Source organism: Asparagus officinalis, chromosome 10 (assembly GCF_001876935.1).
Source record: "Asparagus officinalis chromosome 10, Aspof.V1, whole genome shotgun sequence".
Lineage (NCBI taxonomy): Eukaryota > Viridiplantae > Streptophyta > Magnoliopsida > Asparagales > Asparagaceae > Asparagus > Asparagus officinalis.
In genome coordinates, this window is record NC_033803.1 from 29,277,808 (window position 1) to 29,291,306 (window position 13,499).

Sequence of the window (13,499 nt, forward strand, 5' to 3'; positions counted from 1 at the left end):
ATTTTGCCACAAAGTATTTCAAAGATTCCAATCAACTAGCATTGTTCTACTGATTGATCAATTGCGCTTATATTGGACGGTATAGTATTCCCGTTGGGAAAAATTCAAGGTATAAACAAACCATAAACAAGATATTAATAATATCTTGTTTATGATATCGAGGTTACCTCAAGTTATGCTTGTTATCAAGACGATAATCAAACGGTCAACCAGTTACAAATATATATAAGATTAATAAAGTAGCATAAATCAAAAGGATAAAGCATATCAAACTGCATGCGGATTGAAATTTTATACGGTATCCCTCTATATATATAATGAGAAATTGGTGATATTCCTGATGACACAAAAGAACTAATATGTGTCACCTAACTGCACAAAGAACCTGAGATATGTCATATCAAAAAATAATAATGTGGTCCTCTGTCCTATTAGAATATGCCATGTGGACACTAAATCCCATCTTGGCCTAGTTAAGAATCTTCATCAAAAAGTCAATAATTAGAAAATTAAATATAGTAATCAAATATTTAATAATCCTAGTCAAATTATGATTATTCATAGTTAAAAAAATATTTTAATCATATACTTAGAAATTAAAAAAAAACTCATACAAACAGCCTCCACATAAAATCATAAATGCAAAATAGTATAATGTCAAATTATTTTATGGATAATTGTTGTTAAAGGCACATATATTTTTCTAATGAGGGCGAGATTATGTAACAATTACATTTTAAGCATGAGATTATTTTAGATTATATTAATATGTTAATATTTTACATATAATATTTTTTAATTGCCTTGTGTTTTGCATGGTTTAACTCAATATTCTCTTAATTCATACAAATCTCAAAATTTTCTTTATAATGAATCATCAATTTAAGATGATTAACTTTTCTGGTTGACAAAACTTTCATAGCTCCTACACGTACGAAGAGAAATTTTTAATGTTGTGATCACACAAGCAACGTTGAATTTTTGTTACATTCCTTTTTATTTTTAAAATATAATAAAAAATGAGAGATATTATAAAAGAGTGATGGTAATAGATGTATGTAATTTTGAATTTAAAATTTTGAAATAAATACTATCTGCCTAAATATTTTTCTTTTTTCTCTTCTTTAATTTTAATAATATAAATAAAGATGGATATTATAAAGGACGGACTGTGGTTAATTTACCTAATTTTGAATTTTAAATTTTAAAAATAAAAGTCACACACATCCTTAAGTAATATGCTATAAGTAATTGGTATAAGCCACTTTTATGCTCATATTCATAAATATTCATAAAAAGCAGAGTTTTCATTTAAAAAAAATAAATAAAAATAAACACCAGTCCAAAGAAAAAAATTCAACGCAATTAATTTTAGAAGCACATGAATATAATCAAAGAAGTAATCCGTAGAAACCAAACAAAATAGATATACAAATAAAAAAAATTAACCTGCAGCTTTCTAGGCTAATGATGTGGGTTGGATCCTGCTACTCTCAATCCATCTTCTTTTTTTACATGTAAGATACACCAGCACAAGAACAAACAAAACAATGGTAAAATGAGATGACCAATTGGCGATCATCATATTTGTAATAGGAAACAAATAATAACCTCATTACTTTCACGCAAAGTAGAACTGTAGCAGCACATAATGTGTCCCCAAGTGTCGTTCACAGTGATAGAGGCTTTTTATTAACGAGACAATATAATAAAGAACTTTTCTTTTGCTCCCCAAAATCCTGTTCCGCTTCTTTCCGTTCCGTTTTTGCCACTCCCAATAGCCCGGGTCCAACTATTCACACTCCCAAACAGTAACTTTGGGGGTGTGTGAGGACTAAATTGCCCTTCTCCCAAACCAAACCAGACCAAGTTCAAAAAGAGCATTTTCGGCAATCCAACTCCAAAAGTTACTGTTTAGAAGTGGATATAGCAAACATGCCAATAGCCCCCATCATCTCCCACACATTTTGTAAATATAGAAAATCAATGAGCGCATAATAGACAGTTACTCCAACCCTTGTTGCATTATTTTGTCAATTACAGACAACAGGACAAGACTAATGAATAAGACCAATAGCGTCTAGGTTAACTTTATTGATTAAAAAAGGATAATGCAACAAATTAATAATGAATGTTAGACATATATAAATATGACTTAAGCCCTACGCTCCCCCCCTCCCCTCCCTCTTCCCACCTTCACTTTTTCTTCCCTTCATCTTCTTCTTCTCCCTCTTCAATCTCTTGCCTCAACCAATTTCTCTGGCTTTGATCAACCACAAATCAAATAAAGAGAGGGAGAGAGATTAAACGATTTTAAACATACTTATCTACTTTAATTAATATCTATCAAGATGAGTCCAGTAGCAGGAACAGGAAATTATGGGGGGCAATTTGGGGATACAACATACACCAAGGTGTTTGTTGGGGGATTGGCTTGGGAGACGCAGAAGGAAACGATGAGGAAATACTTTGAGCAGTTTGGTGATATCTTGGAGGCTGTGGTCATCACTGACAAAAATAGTGGCAGATCCAAAGGCTATGGATTTGTAAGTTCATTCTTTTATGAACGTACCATTTTATGTACGCGTAATTAATTTTGATCTAGAAGATTTTCCACCTTAATTATTTACCTAGATCTACATGTAATTTTTTTTAGTTTTGATGGAGTTATTTCCTTTTTGTTCTTCTTGTTTGAGAGATTTGGAAAATAGGGTTGTTAAGCATGTGTTTTTCTTCTTTCTTTTATTTCTTATTGCAATACTTTAGGTGACATTTTCTGAGCCAGAAGCAGCCATGAGGGCTTGTGTAGATCCGGCGCCAGTGATCGATGGAAGGAGAGCTAACTGCAACCTTGCTTCTTTAGGGGTTCAGAGATCCACACCAACCACACCTCAAAATGGTAAAGTTGTGCTATAGTTCATATCAAATTTAGTGTTGCTCAAATTTTTAGGTAAAATAATGTTTTGACACTTCTGACGTATAGGGAGAATTAAGTAAGCCAGAATGTGGGTTACTTTTTTATTTTATGTAAAGGTTATTGTGATTGTGTAAACTATGAAAATCATTCCGTATATTGATCTTAATTTTTACAGCTAATCAATGATATATTAGTTTAATAACACATTACAATTATTAATTTTTACATCAAATCAATGGCATTAGTAATTGCTTAAGCTAGTTTCTTCTCTGTTGTCGTTATTTACTTTCACAAAAAAGTTGCAGTCTGGACTTAAAACTTGGGACTTGCCTACTAGCATAACACAACTCAACAGTTTTATCATTAATTCGATCTAGTCTTGATTAGTAGCCACTAACTAGTCCTTATTACTTCTATATATAGCAAACTGTTGTAATTAAAAGAATCCATGAGATATGAAAATAATGTGTAGTACAACATGTTAGTAACCCTAGCAAATTACTCCATTGTGAATGCATGTATACAATCTCTACATTTCAACTACCAATGGTGCCTTACACAAAAATCTTATAATAAACTTATAAAAAATTTTATTTTGACTCGTATTTAATACTATAAACAAACTTCTTTTTTTAAAATAATTTTTGTAGGTTGCAACAGGAGCTTTAGGGTTATGAAGTCCTTCCCAAGCGCAGCAGCAGGGATTCAGAGTGGACTGGGAACAGCTTTTCCAACCCATACAGCTGCCCCTCATTATGCCATCCACCAAGGCATTCCTTATAATGTCTATGGGTGAGTGAGCTTGCTAGCTATCCATACACTTTCTATGGAAATTTCTTCTCCTCCTCAATTTGAGTTTGTTATGCTAGGCTAAAGGCTTTTTAAGGAAGTGACATGTCATCTCACGTAGTAAAAAGGGTCACATGCACTGCACGTGGGTGGTACACAACACTTTGATCAGGGGTACGTTATGCTATGGTAGTGGACTACAAGGTTTTTGCTAGCTAGCAATGGGTCACTCACATGGTATCACAGCTGTCTATGTAGGCTCGTGCTGATGATGAGCATGGCTGGTCAATATTATGGTGTTTATACGTGGTTCACCCATAGTGAAGCTTGTGAGAGAATGATCTTATTCTCTCTCTTCCCCTCTTCATAAAAAAGCTGCCATGTGTTTTGCGCGCACATGCCTTCATCATGCATTGTCGTTTCCTTTTCATTTTCTCTACAGGCCTGCCTCTCTCTCTCTCTCATGCACATGTATTGCTAAGCAAGGATGCATGTGCTTGAGGTTTTATGCTAGCCAGCTAGTAGCTAGCTAGCTAGACAGTTTCTCACTATTGTATTGCATACGCATACTGCATGCCATCATACGTGAAGCATGCTTCTCTTCATCACACCGTCCATGCCCGCACACAAATACACAATATTACTCACACGAGTGAAGAGAGAGAGAGAGAGAGAGCATCACGTATGGAGGTTATAATAGACTACAGTCTAATCCTTTACCTCACGACTGTTTGCTAATGCTATATATGGGAGTATTACTCTTGTTACTAGATGTGCGCATCAATAAAACCGAAAACCCAGTATTAACAGTTTATTACATAATAATATGATGAGCATCACGTGAATAGTATTCTGATTGCATTAATTGTAATTATTTTTGAAGAACAGTATGTTATAACTGTTAATATTTTCTTTTTTAATTTTATTCTCATTCAAATTTTCAGGTACCCTCCATACTCTGCAGAGTACAATTATCCTTCGGTACTTTATCCTAACTTTCCTTTTACCTTTCTACAACCAGAACTTAATCAATTAGACATAATGTTCAATCTATATACGAGTTGGTTTTTCTTCAAGCTTCTCCTTTTTATATGAATCTATGTATACATGCTTTTGTTAATCTAAAGTGTAGACCTAAAGTCGAGACAAGAGCTGGAATCAAAACGACGAAGAAAACAGGCAGACAGATCCACGGTCGACCGCGAGTCTTCTGCGGTCGACCGCGAACAGGCACAAGGGCTCAGGAGGAGCTGGATCCAAAGGCGGTCGACCGCGGCGGTCGACCGCACAAATATCTGTAATTGGTTTTGGTCTCGGGTTTTGGTTCGGTCAACCGTCATGGTTGACCGCGAGACCTGCACGGTCGACGACCACCGTCTACCGCGACGCAGTCAGCCAGTTTCCTAAACTGTTTTAGATTCTGTTTCTACCAGGACTCTATATATACCTTAAACGATTTTTAGGGTTTGTAAGAACACGAAAAAGAGAATTTTTGACCACAGAAAGAGAGAGAATCTCAGAAAGATTAAACCCTAGTTTGAGAGCTTGTATTTCTTCTTCAATTAATAAAGAAATTGTGTAGTGTGGCTCCTGAGGACGTAGGAACGTTGCCAAACCTCATTAAATCTGTGTGTTCGTCTCCTTTACTATTTTGCAAGGTCAGATCTTTATTTGTGGTGATTTTTTCTACTTTCCTACTTTCAACACAAGGTCCGGAAGAGCAAGAGTTCAATTGATTGTTTTGAATCCCCAATAACTGGCATCAGAGCTTCGTTCAGTAATTTGTGTGAAAACCATGGCAGAGGAAAACAAATCAAAGATCGAGAAGTTTGACAGTTCAAACTTCGCCTACTGGAAGTCGTGGATGGAGAACTATCTATATCAGAAGGACTTGTATCACTCGTTGATGGGCAAGGAGAAAGGACAGAAGAAAGAGGAGTCAGATGGTGATTAGGAGATACTGGATAGGAAGGCTCTAGGGCAAATCCGGTTGTCGTTCACCAAATCAGTAGCCCACAACATATTAAAGGAGAAGACGATGGTGGGATTATGGAAGCGCTCGTGAAGATGTACGAGTAACTGTCGGTAGCAAAACAAGGTACATCTCGTCAAAACTCTTTTCAACCTCAAGATGACAGAAGGACGGTCCTTCACGATGCACCTCAGCGAGTTCAACACGATTGTTGATCAGCTTATCTCCGTAGATATCACGTTTGATGATGAAGTGCAGGCCCTATTGTTACTATCGTAGTTGCCAGATAGTTGGACAGGTTGTGTGACGACAATCAGCAATTCGGCGGGGAAGAAAAAGTTAAAGCTGAGTGAGGTGGTTAGCATGATTCTATCCGAGGAGGTTAGAAGAAAATCGTCCGAATCAGAAGTTTAAGTTCAGCTCTAAGTTTCGAGCAGAGAGGCAGAAGCCAGAAGAAAGGAAACCAGAATAAGAATCGGTCAAAATCAGTAAAGAAGAGGTCGAACTCGAAGGTTAGGCCTATCAAAGGGAAGTGTTGGAACTGCGGCTAGGAAGGCCATATGTCTTCAGTCTGTAAGAGTCCAAAGAAGAATGCGGGTGAGCAGGAGACTCATATCGTGCATGATGTCTTGATCCTTGCTATGGATAGCGACTCGGATTCTTGGGTCATTGACTCAGGAGCCTCTTTCCACGCCACTGCTATCAGGAAGCTTCTCCAGAACTATGTAGCAGAGGACTTTGGAAAAGTGTATTTAGGGAATAACGAGCCATGTAATATTGTTGGAAAGGGTGAAGTACAGATTTAGATGAAGGGCTCTAAATAGACCTTGAAGAATGTGAGACACGTGTCGAAGCTGAAGAGGAATCTTGTTTCGGTGGGACAGCTTGGAGCAGAAGGTTATGTTTCGACATTCACAGGGGATTTGTGGAGAATCTCTAACGGTATGATGATAGTTGCTCGAGGCAATAAACTTGGGACTCTCTACCTCACCTTACATGCGAGTGACACCCTCACAATTACAACTGGCAAAGAGAGTACAGATCTGTGGCACAACAAGCTAGGGCACATGAGCAAGAAGGGGATAAAGATCTTACATTCACAAGGAAAACTGACCGGGATTGACTCCTTGGAAGTTAGGGTTTGTGAAGACAGCATCTTTGAGAAGCAGAAGAGGGTTAGTTTCCAGAAGGGTGGAAGGTCACCTAAGGCTCAAAAGCTAGAGTTGATTCATACAGATGTATAGGGTCCAGCCAGTGTATCATCTTTTGGCGGTTCAAGATATTATGTCACCTTCATTGATGATCACTCGAGGAAGGTGTGGATCTACTTCATGAAGCACAAGTCAGAGGTGTTTGGAATCTTTAAGAAGTGGAAGGTCATGGTGGAGAACGAGACAGATCTGAAGGTGAAATGTCTGAGATCAGATAATGGTGGAGAATACGAGCTGGAGGAGTTCAAGAGGTTTTGTACTACGAATAGTATTCGCTTAGAGAGGACTACTCCAGGGACGTCGTAGCAAAACAACATTGTAAAGAGGATGAACAGAACCTTGACAGAGCGTGCCAGGAGCATGCGATTACATACAGGTCTTCCTAAGATATTTTGGATGGATGCGATGTATACGGTAGCTTACCTTATTAATCACGGGCCATCAGTTCTATTAGATTTTAGAATTCCAGAGGAGGTTTGGAGTGGAAAGAAGATAAATCTCTCATACTTGCGGGTATTTGGTTGCGTAGCTTATGTTCATATCAGTGACCATGTCAGAGATAAGCTAGAAGCTAAGTTACAGAAGTGCACATTTATTGGATACATCATTAATGAGTTCGGGTATCGCCTTTGGGATGAGAAGAACAGGAAGATTATCAGAAGCATGGACGTGATATTCAATGAGGAGGTGATGTACAAGAACAGGAAAGATGCTAAGGATAGCCAAAGCAGTGGGAGCAGCATTTCAGATACAGATGGATCAGAGTACATGGATATAGAGGAGCTTTTAGATAAAGGTGATGATGTTTGTTCTGACCATAGAACGGAGGAGGCTCTAGGTGCAGAAGAAACTACCCAGGGCATAGAGCTTAGGAGGTCATTCAGAGTACCCAAACCAAATCCCAGATATCTTTCATCTCTTGACTACTTATTGTTGACAGATAACGGTGAGCCGGAGTACTATGAAGAGGCAATGCAAGTGAGTGAATCTCAGCAGTGAGAGTATGTGATGCAGGAGGAGATTGATTCTCTACTCACTAATGAGACATGAGAGTTGGCCCAGCTACCTGCACAGAAGAAGGCCTTACATAATAAATAGGTCTACCGGGTCAAGCAAGAGAGTGATGGAAGCAAGAGATTCAAAGCCAGATTAGTAGTGAAGGGATTTTAACAGCGGGAAGGAGTGGACTACACGAAGATATTTTCCCCTGTTGTGTAGCTCACAACCATCAGAGTCATGTTGAGTTTGGTAGCTGCAGAAGATCTCTTTCTTGAGCAGTTAGATATGAAGATTGTCTTTCTTCATGATAACTTGGATGAAAAAATCTACATGAAACAGCCTGTTGGCTTCATTGAAGAAGGAAAGAAAGAGATGATGTGCAAGTTTAAGAAGAGCTTATATGGCTTAAAACAGGCTCCAAGACAGTGGTATAAGAAGTTTGATAACTTCATACAAAACAATGGCTACAGAAGATGTAATTCGGATCATTGCTGTTATTTCAAAAGGTTCGAGTCCAGCTTCATTATCTTGTTATTATATGTTAATGACATGTTAGTAGCAAGACCGTGTTTAGAAGATATAAACAGTTTGAAGAAGAAGCTAGCAAAAGAATTTGTAATGAAGGATCTGGGTGTAGCAAAGCAGATTCTAGGGATGTGAATCAGTAGGGATAAAGCTGAAGGGACGTTGAGATTGAGCCAAGTAGAATACATTAAGAAGGTACTTCAGAGGTTCAATATGCAGGATGCTAAAGTTGTTAGCCGCCCCTTGGAAGTCAGTTCAAGTTATCTGAGGAGCAATCGCGTAAGACAGATGCAGATAGAGAGCATATGAGCAGGGTGTCATATTCTTCGGCAATTGGGAGTCTCATGTACGCGATGGTTTGCACGAGGCTGGATATCGCCCATGCAGTGGGAGTTATGAGTAGGTTTGCAAGCAATCCAGGGGAACAGCATTGGGAGGCCGTGAAGTGGATATTACAGTACTTGAGAGGAACAACGAATAAGCCACTATGTTTCAGGAGGAAGGAGTTGGTGCTACAGGGATATGTGGATGCAGACTTCGCCGGTGATCATGATATGAGGCGAAGCACCACGGGGTATGTTTATACCTTAGCGTCGACAGCAGTGAGCTGGGTCTCACGTCTGTAGAAAATTGTGATTTTGTTTACAACCGAGGCTGAGTATGTCATGGTGACTGAAGCAAGCAAGGAGATAATCTGGTTGAACAGGTGTTTGGAAGAGTTGGATCTAAAGCAAGGGAGAGGAGTTCTTTATTGTGATAGCCAAAACGCTATACATCTTGCTAAGAATCCAATATATCATATCAGAACGAAGCATATCGACGTAAAATACCATTTTATACGCTCGCTAGTTGAAGACAGAAAGTTACATTTGATGAAGATTTTGGGGAGTCAAAATCCAACGGACATGTTGACCAAGGCAGTCACCATTAAGAAACTGGAGTTGTGCGTAACTTTAGTTGGCCTTCACGAGTAGAAGACGAAGACAGAGCTACACTACGAGGATCGACAAGATCGGCAGGATATTGTTAATTAAAGAAAGATTTTTTCCGGGGGGGATACATGCAAAGAAGGGGAGAGTTCGGGTGAACTCACTGCAGGCACTTTGGTCTCCAAGTGGGAGATTGTTAATCTAAAGTGTAGACCCAAAGTCGAGACAAGAACTGGAATCAAAACGACGAAGAAAACAGGCAGACAGATTCACAGTCGACCTCGAGTCTTCTGCGGTCGATCGCGAACATGCATAGGGGCTCAGGAGGAGCTGGATCCGAAGGCGGTCGACCGTGACGGTCGACCGCACAAATCTCTATAATTGGTTTTGGTCTCGGATTTTGGTTCGATCGACCGCCGCGGTCGACCGCGAGACCTACGTGATCGACCGTGACGACGCAGTCAGCTAGTTTCCTAAACTGTTTTGGATTATGTTTCTACCAGGACTCTATATATACCTTAAACGATTTTTAGGGTTTGTAAGAACACGAAAAAAAAGAGTTTTTGACTGGAGAAAGAGAGAGAATCTCAGAGAGATTAAACCCTAGTTTGAGAACTTGTATTTCTTCTTCAATTAATAAAGAAATTGTGTGGTGTGGCTCCCGAGGACGTAGGCACGTTGCCGAACCTCGTTAAATCTGTGTGTTCGTCTCCTTTACTATTTTGCAAGGTCAGATCTTTATTTGTGGTGATTTTTCCTACTTTCCTAATTTCAACACAAGGTCCGGAAGGGTAAAGGTTCGATTGATTGTTTCAAATCCTCACCAGCTTTTCTGATGAATTAATGCACTCTTGTGTTTCTCTCCCCTTTGGAAACTCAACTTCTACCGTGTTGTCATTTTAGTTAAAAGAACTAACGTATTTCAAATTTTAAACACCATACTTGGGATCATATAATCATTTTGTCACATACAATATAGATATGTCCTGCATTAACCTATCCTTCCTTGCTTCGCACTTTAAAACAATAGTAACAGTTATTAATTTCATAAATTCCAATGGAAAAGAATTTGTTCGTTCACATATATATGTGATCAATCATCTAATTCTCTTTGTCTCAGTTTTCAAAAGTTTTTAACGGCCAACATATATAAGAAAGAAGTATATATGTACAAGAATATTACTATAGCTTTCTCTTAGCTATCATGGGGTTGGTCTAAAATCCTATTGATGACCATCTGAAATAATTATACACGTACTCATCACAAAATCCATGTTAATAATAACGTCTTGAACATTCATTAATGAGTGATCAACTTGTCTTTCTATTATAAGCTTTGCTACAGGGACACAAAATATGGGACCAATAGGAGGGACAAGTGAGGTGTCCCCCTCTTATTGGATAATGAGTTGGTCATCATTAACTATGACCAACTCATTATCCAATAGGAGGGAGACACCTCACTTGTCCCCCCTATTGGTCCCATATTTTGGGTCCTTGAAGAATTTTTCTTCTATTATTCATAGACCACTTTATTTCACAATTGCTCAAGGCATTGCTAGAAGGTATGAAGATTATGTACAATAACTAGTTAATGGATTTCTTAAGTAAAATATGTAATATTTAGATCATCGATCATTGGATATAGATATAGAACAAAACCTGATGTCAAATAGCAGACCACTTCTGCAGTTTCTGGCTTTGTGCTAACCACCACATAGTACGGCAACGAACAAGATATAATGAGGTACATAAGAAGAAAACATCATGTGTACTGTAAAATCAGTAAATATATTATATAAATAATAGAAAAAGTGATTCAACATTCATTATCTTTAGAACAATTAACCTATAAATTGTAAATGTGTGACATGTTATCTGACTGCCAAATCAAACTAAAGTTTAATTTGTGATCTAAAATTTAGAGTTGTGACTTGTGAAGCTATACACTTAAGGGTTGTTTGGTTCAAATATCAAAATTTTAGGATTTATAATTTCATAGAGAATTTCAAATCCATAGGGTTTTATACATGTATTGGGATTTTTAATATTTTATTTGGTTCAACATTATTATAGAAAAGTAAATTCTAAAATTTATAATATCTTATTTGGTTCAAACCCAAATTATAGGATAATAAATTCTTAAAAAGAAGAAGAAGTAAATATACTTACTTTGGTGAGGTTACCTCCCATAAGAAAACAATACGATACTATAAAAAGAAAGGTAAGCATATCTATTTATGGGATTCACCAAATCCTCTCCAATTGAGAGGATACTAAAAATTTGGTGCTTTTTGTATTTTTGGGATTTAATATTACAAAAAATTATTGAAACAAATACCAAATATGAAATCTCAAAACAAAAAAAAACACACTTTTTGATCCCAAAATATGTAAACCACACCAAATGCTAAAATTTACTTGAACCAAACAGCCCCTTAATTGATTTTGGAGTAGATTGTCGTGAACCTATTATCCTGTATTTGCAACTATTACAGCCTTTTGTCTCCAGCCAATTCATTTAGAGGGTACGTATGCGAACTAAACAACAAAAAAACATGAGTTATCCAAAATTTAAGCATGAGTTATCCCAAAATTTTGGGATTCGCCACATGAATCATATTATTTTCCATCCGGTTTTGTGAAAGAACACCTCCTTCGTTGAGTTAATTATTATTGTATCATTGTTAATTGTGTCATGACTCCTTCCACTATTCCAAATCTACAAATTGGTGAGCGTTGAGGGTTATAAATTTATACTTGAACATGCCCAAACGAGTTTAAGCCCTTTTCATGGCCAAAATTTCGACTCTCAAAGAAGTATCTTTTTTTTAAATCCACATTTAAATTCGTCATCATAGCCGATGGGGCTTGAACCCATGTTTTTTTTTTGATGTAAAAATAGGGCAACTTGCCCTATCATATATAAATATAGATGCTTCAGAGAATTACAGAAGTAGATATCTACTGGTGATTGAAGCAACAACTCTGAGATAGAGTAAAATTCCAAAGAGAATTACAGAAGTAGATATCTACTGGTGATTGAAGCAACAACTCTGAGATAGAGTAAAATTCCAATCACTAGTAGATGTCTAAAGCAAATTACTGGTGATTGAAGCAACAACTCTGAGATAGAGTAAAATTCCAATCACTAGTAGATGTCTAAAGCAAAAACAACTATAACACTACTCTACTCAGACATGAAAACTCCAAAAGAACAAAAGAGGTGTGTCTGCTGCTCAAGGGGGGCTGCTGCTGTCCTCACTAGATTCATTGATATCTGCTAGTCCAGAGGAATGAATGATGTTCTTCAGCTTGATGACCTTCTTAGAAGAAGAAGCACCTGTCCAGAAAAGGATATAGTAAGCTGTCTTGGAGATGATCTGTTGAGGTGAGGTGGTGGAGTTAGAGAAGATGCGGTCATTGCGAGCTTTCCAGAGGATCCAACATACTGTAGGAAAACAGATACCCCAGAGAAGACGTACAGAAGGATGGATAGAGCTATCCAAACATAACGCAAAACACTTATAGATATCTGGAGGATGACACTGATACCAATCCTCGGCAAGAGATGGATCCAAACTTGACTAGCTAGGGAACAAGAGAGGAACAGGTGGTTATGGGATTCTTCTGCATTGCAAAAGACACAAGAAGAATCAAGAAGCCAACCTTGAGAAGCCAGCCTATCCTTAGTCTTCAGTCTGAACAAACTCAGTAACCAGCAGAAGAATTGAACTTTACTAGGCATTATATTGTTCCAAACGATAGAAGAGAAGGGGAAATGAGTTCCTCCATCGACCAAGAATGAATATAAGGATTTGACGGAATAGTTCTTGGAGGTGGAGAGAGACCAGGAAGGCTTATCAACACAAGAGGAGGGGGAGATGTTGCTGACTGCCAAGAGATGTTTAAGGGCTAGGACTTCCCTTCTAGCAGTCTCTTGAGAAGCCCTACTAATGATGGGTCTCCAAGACCACCCTCTCCCGAAAAAAGAGCATTGGGAAACAACAGGTTTGAGTTTAGAAAAGGCAAGGTGGTAGGCCAACGGGAAAAGACCGGCCAAGGAGTTGTCTCCTAACCATTTGTCCTCCCACAATAGAATACTTTTTGTCATTGCCAAGGGACCATTTTACAAAGGGGGAGAAGGAGCTGAAGCA

At 37.9% G+C, this 13,499-nt stretch overlaps 1 protein-coding gene across 3 annotated transcripts in view; it reads left to right on the top strand.

The window, feature by feature from the left end:
• Positions 2,164 to 13,499, top strand: part of LOC109826972 (RNA-binding protein 24-B-like) — a 15,201-nt gene continuing 3,865 nt past the window's right edge. For all 3 annotated transcript variants that reach the window (XM_020393987.1, XM_020393985.1, XM_020393986.1), the window contains exons 1-4: positions 2,164 to 2,546; positions 2,767 to 2,899; positions 3,568 to 3,709; positions 4,651 to 4,687. In XM_020393987.1, coding sequence (XP_020249576.1) covers positions 2,352 to 2,546; positions 2,767 to 2,899; positions 3,568 to 3,709; positions 4,651 to 4,687 — 507 coding nt within the window. In that variant the 5' untranslated portion in view covers positions 2,164 to 2,351. The remainder of the gene's footprint in view (positions 2,547 to 2,766; positions 2,900 to 3,567; positions 3,710 to 4,650; positions 4,688 to 13,499) is intronic.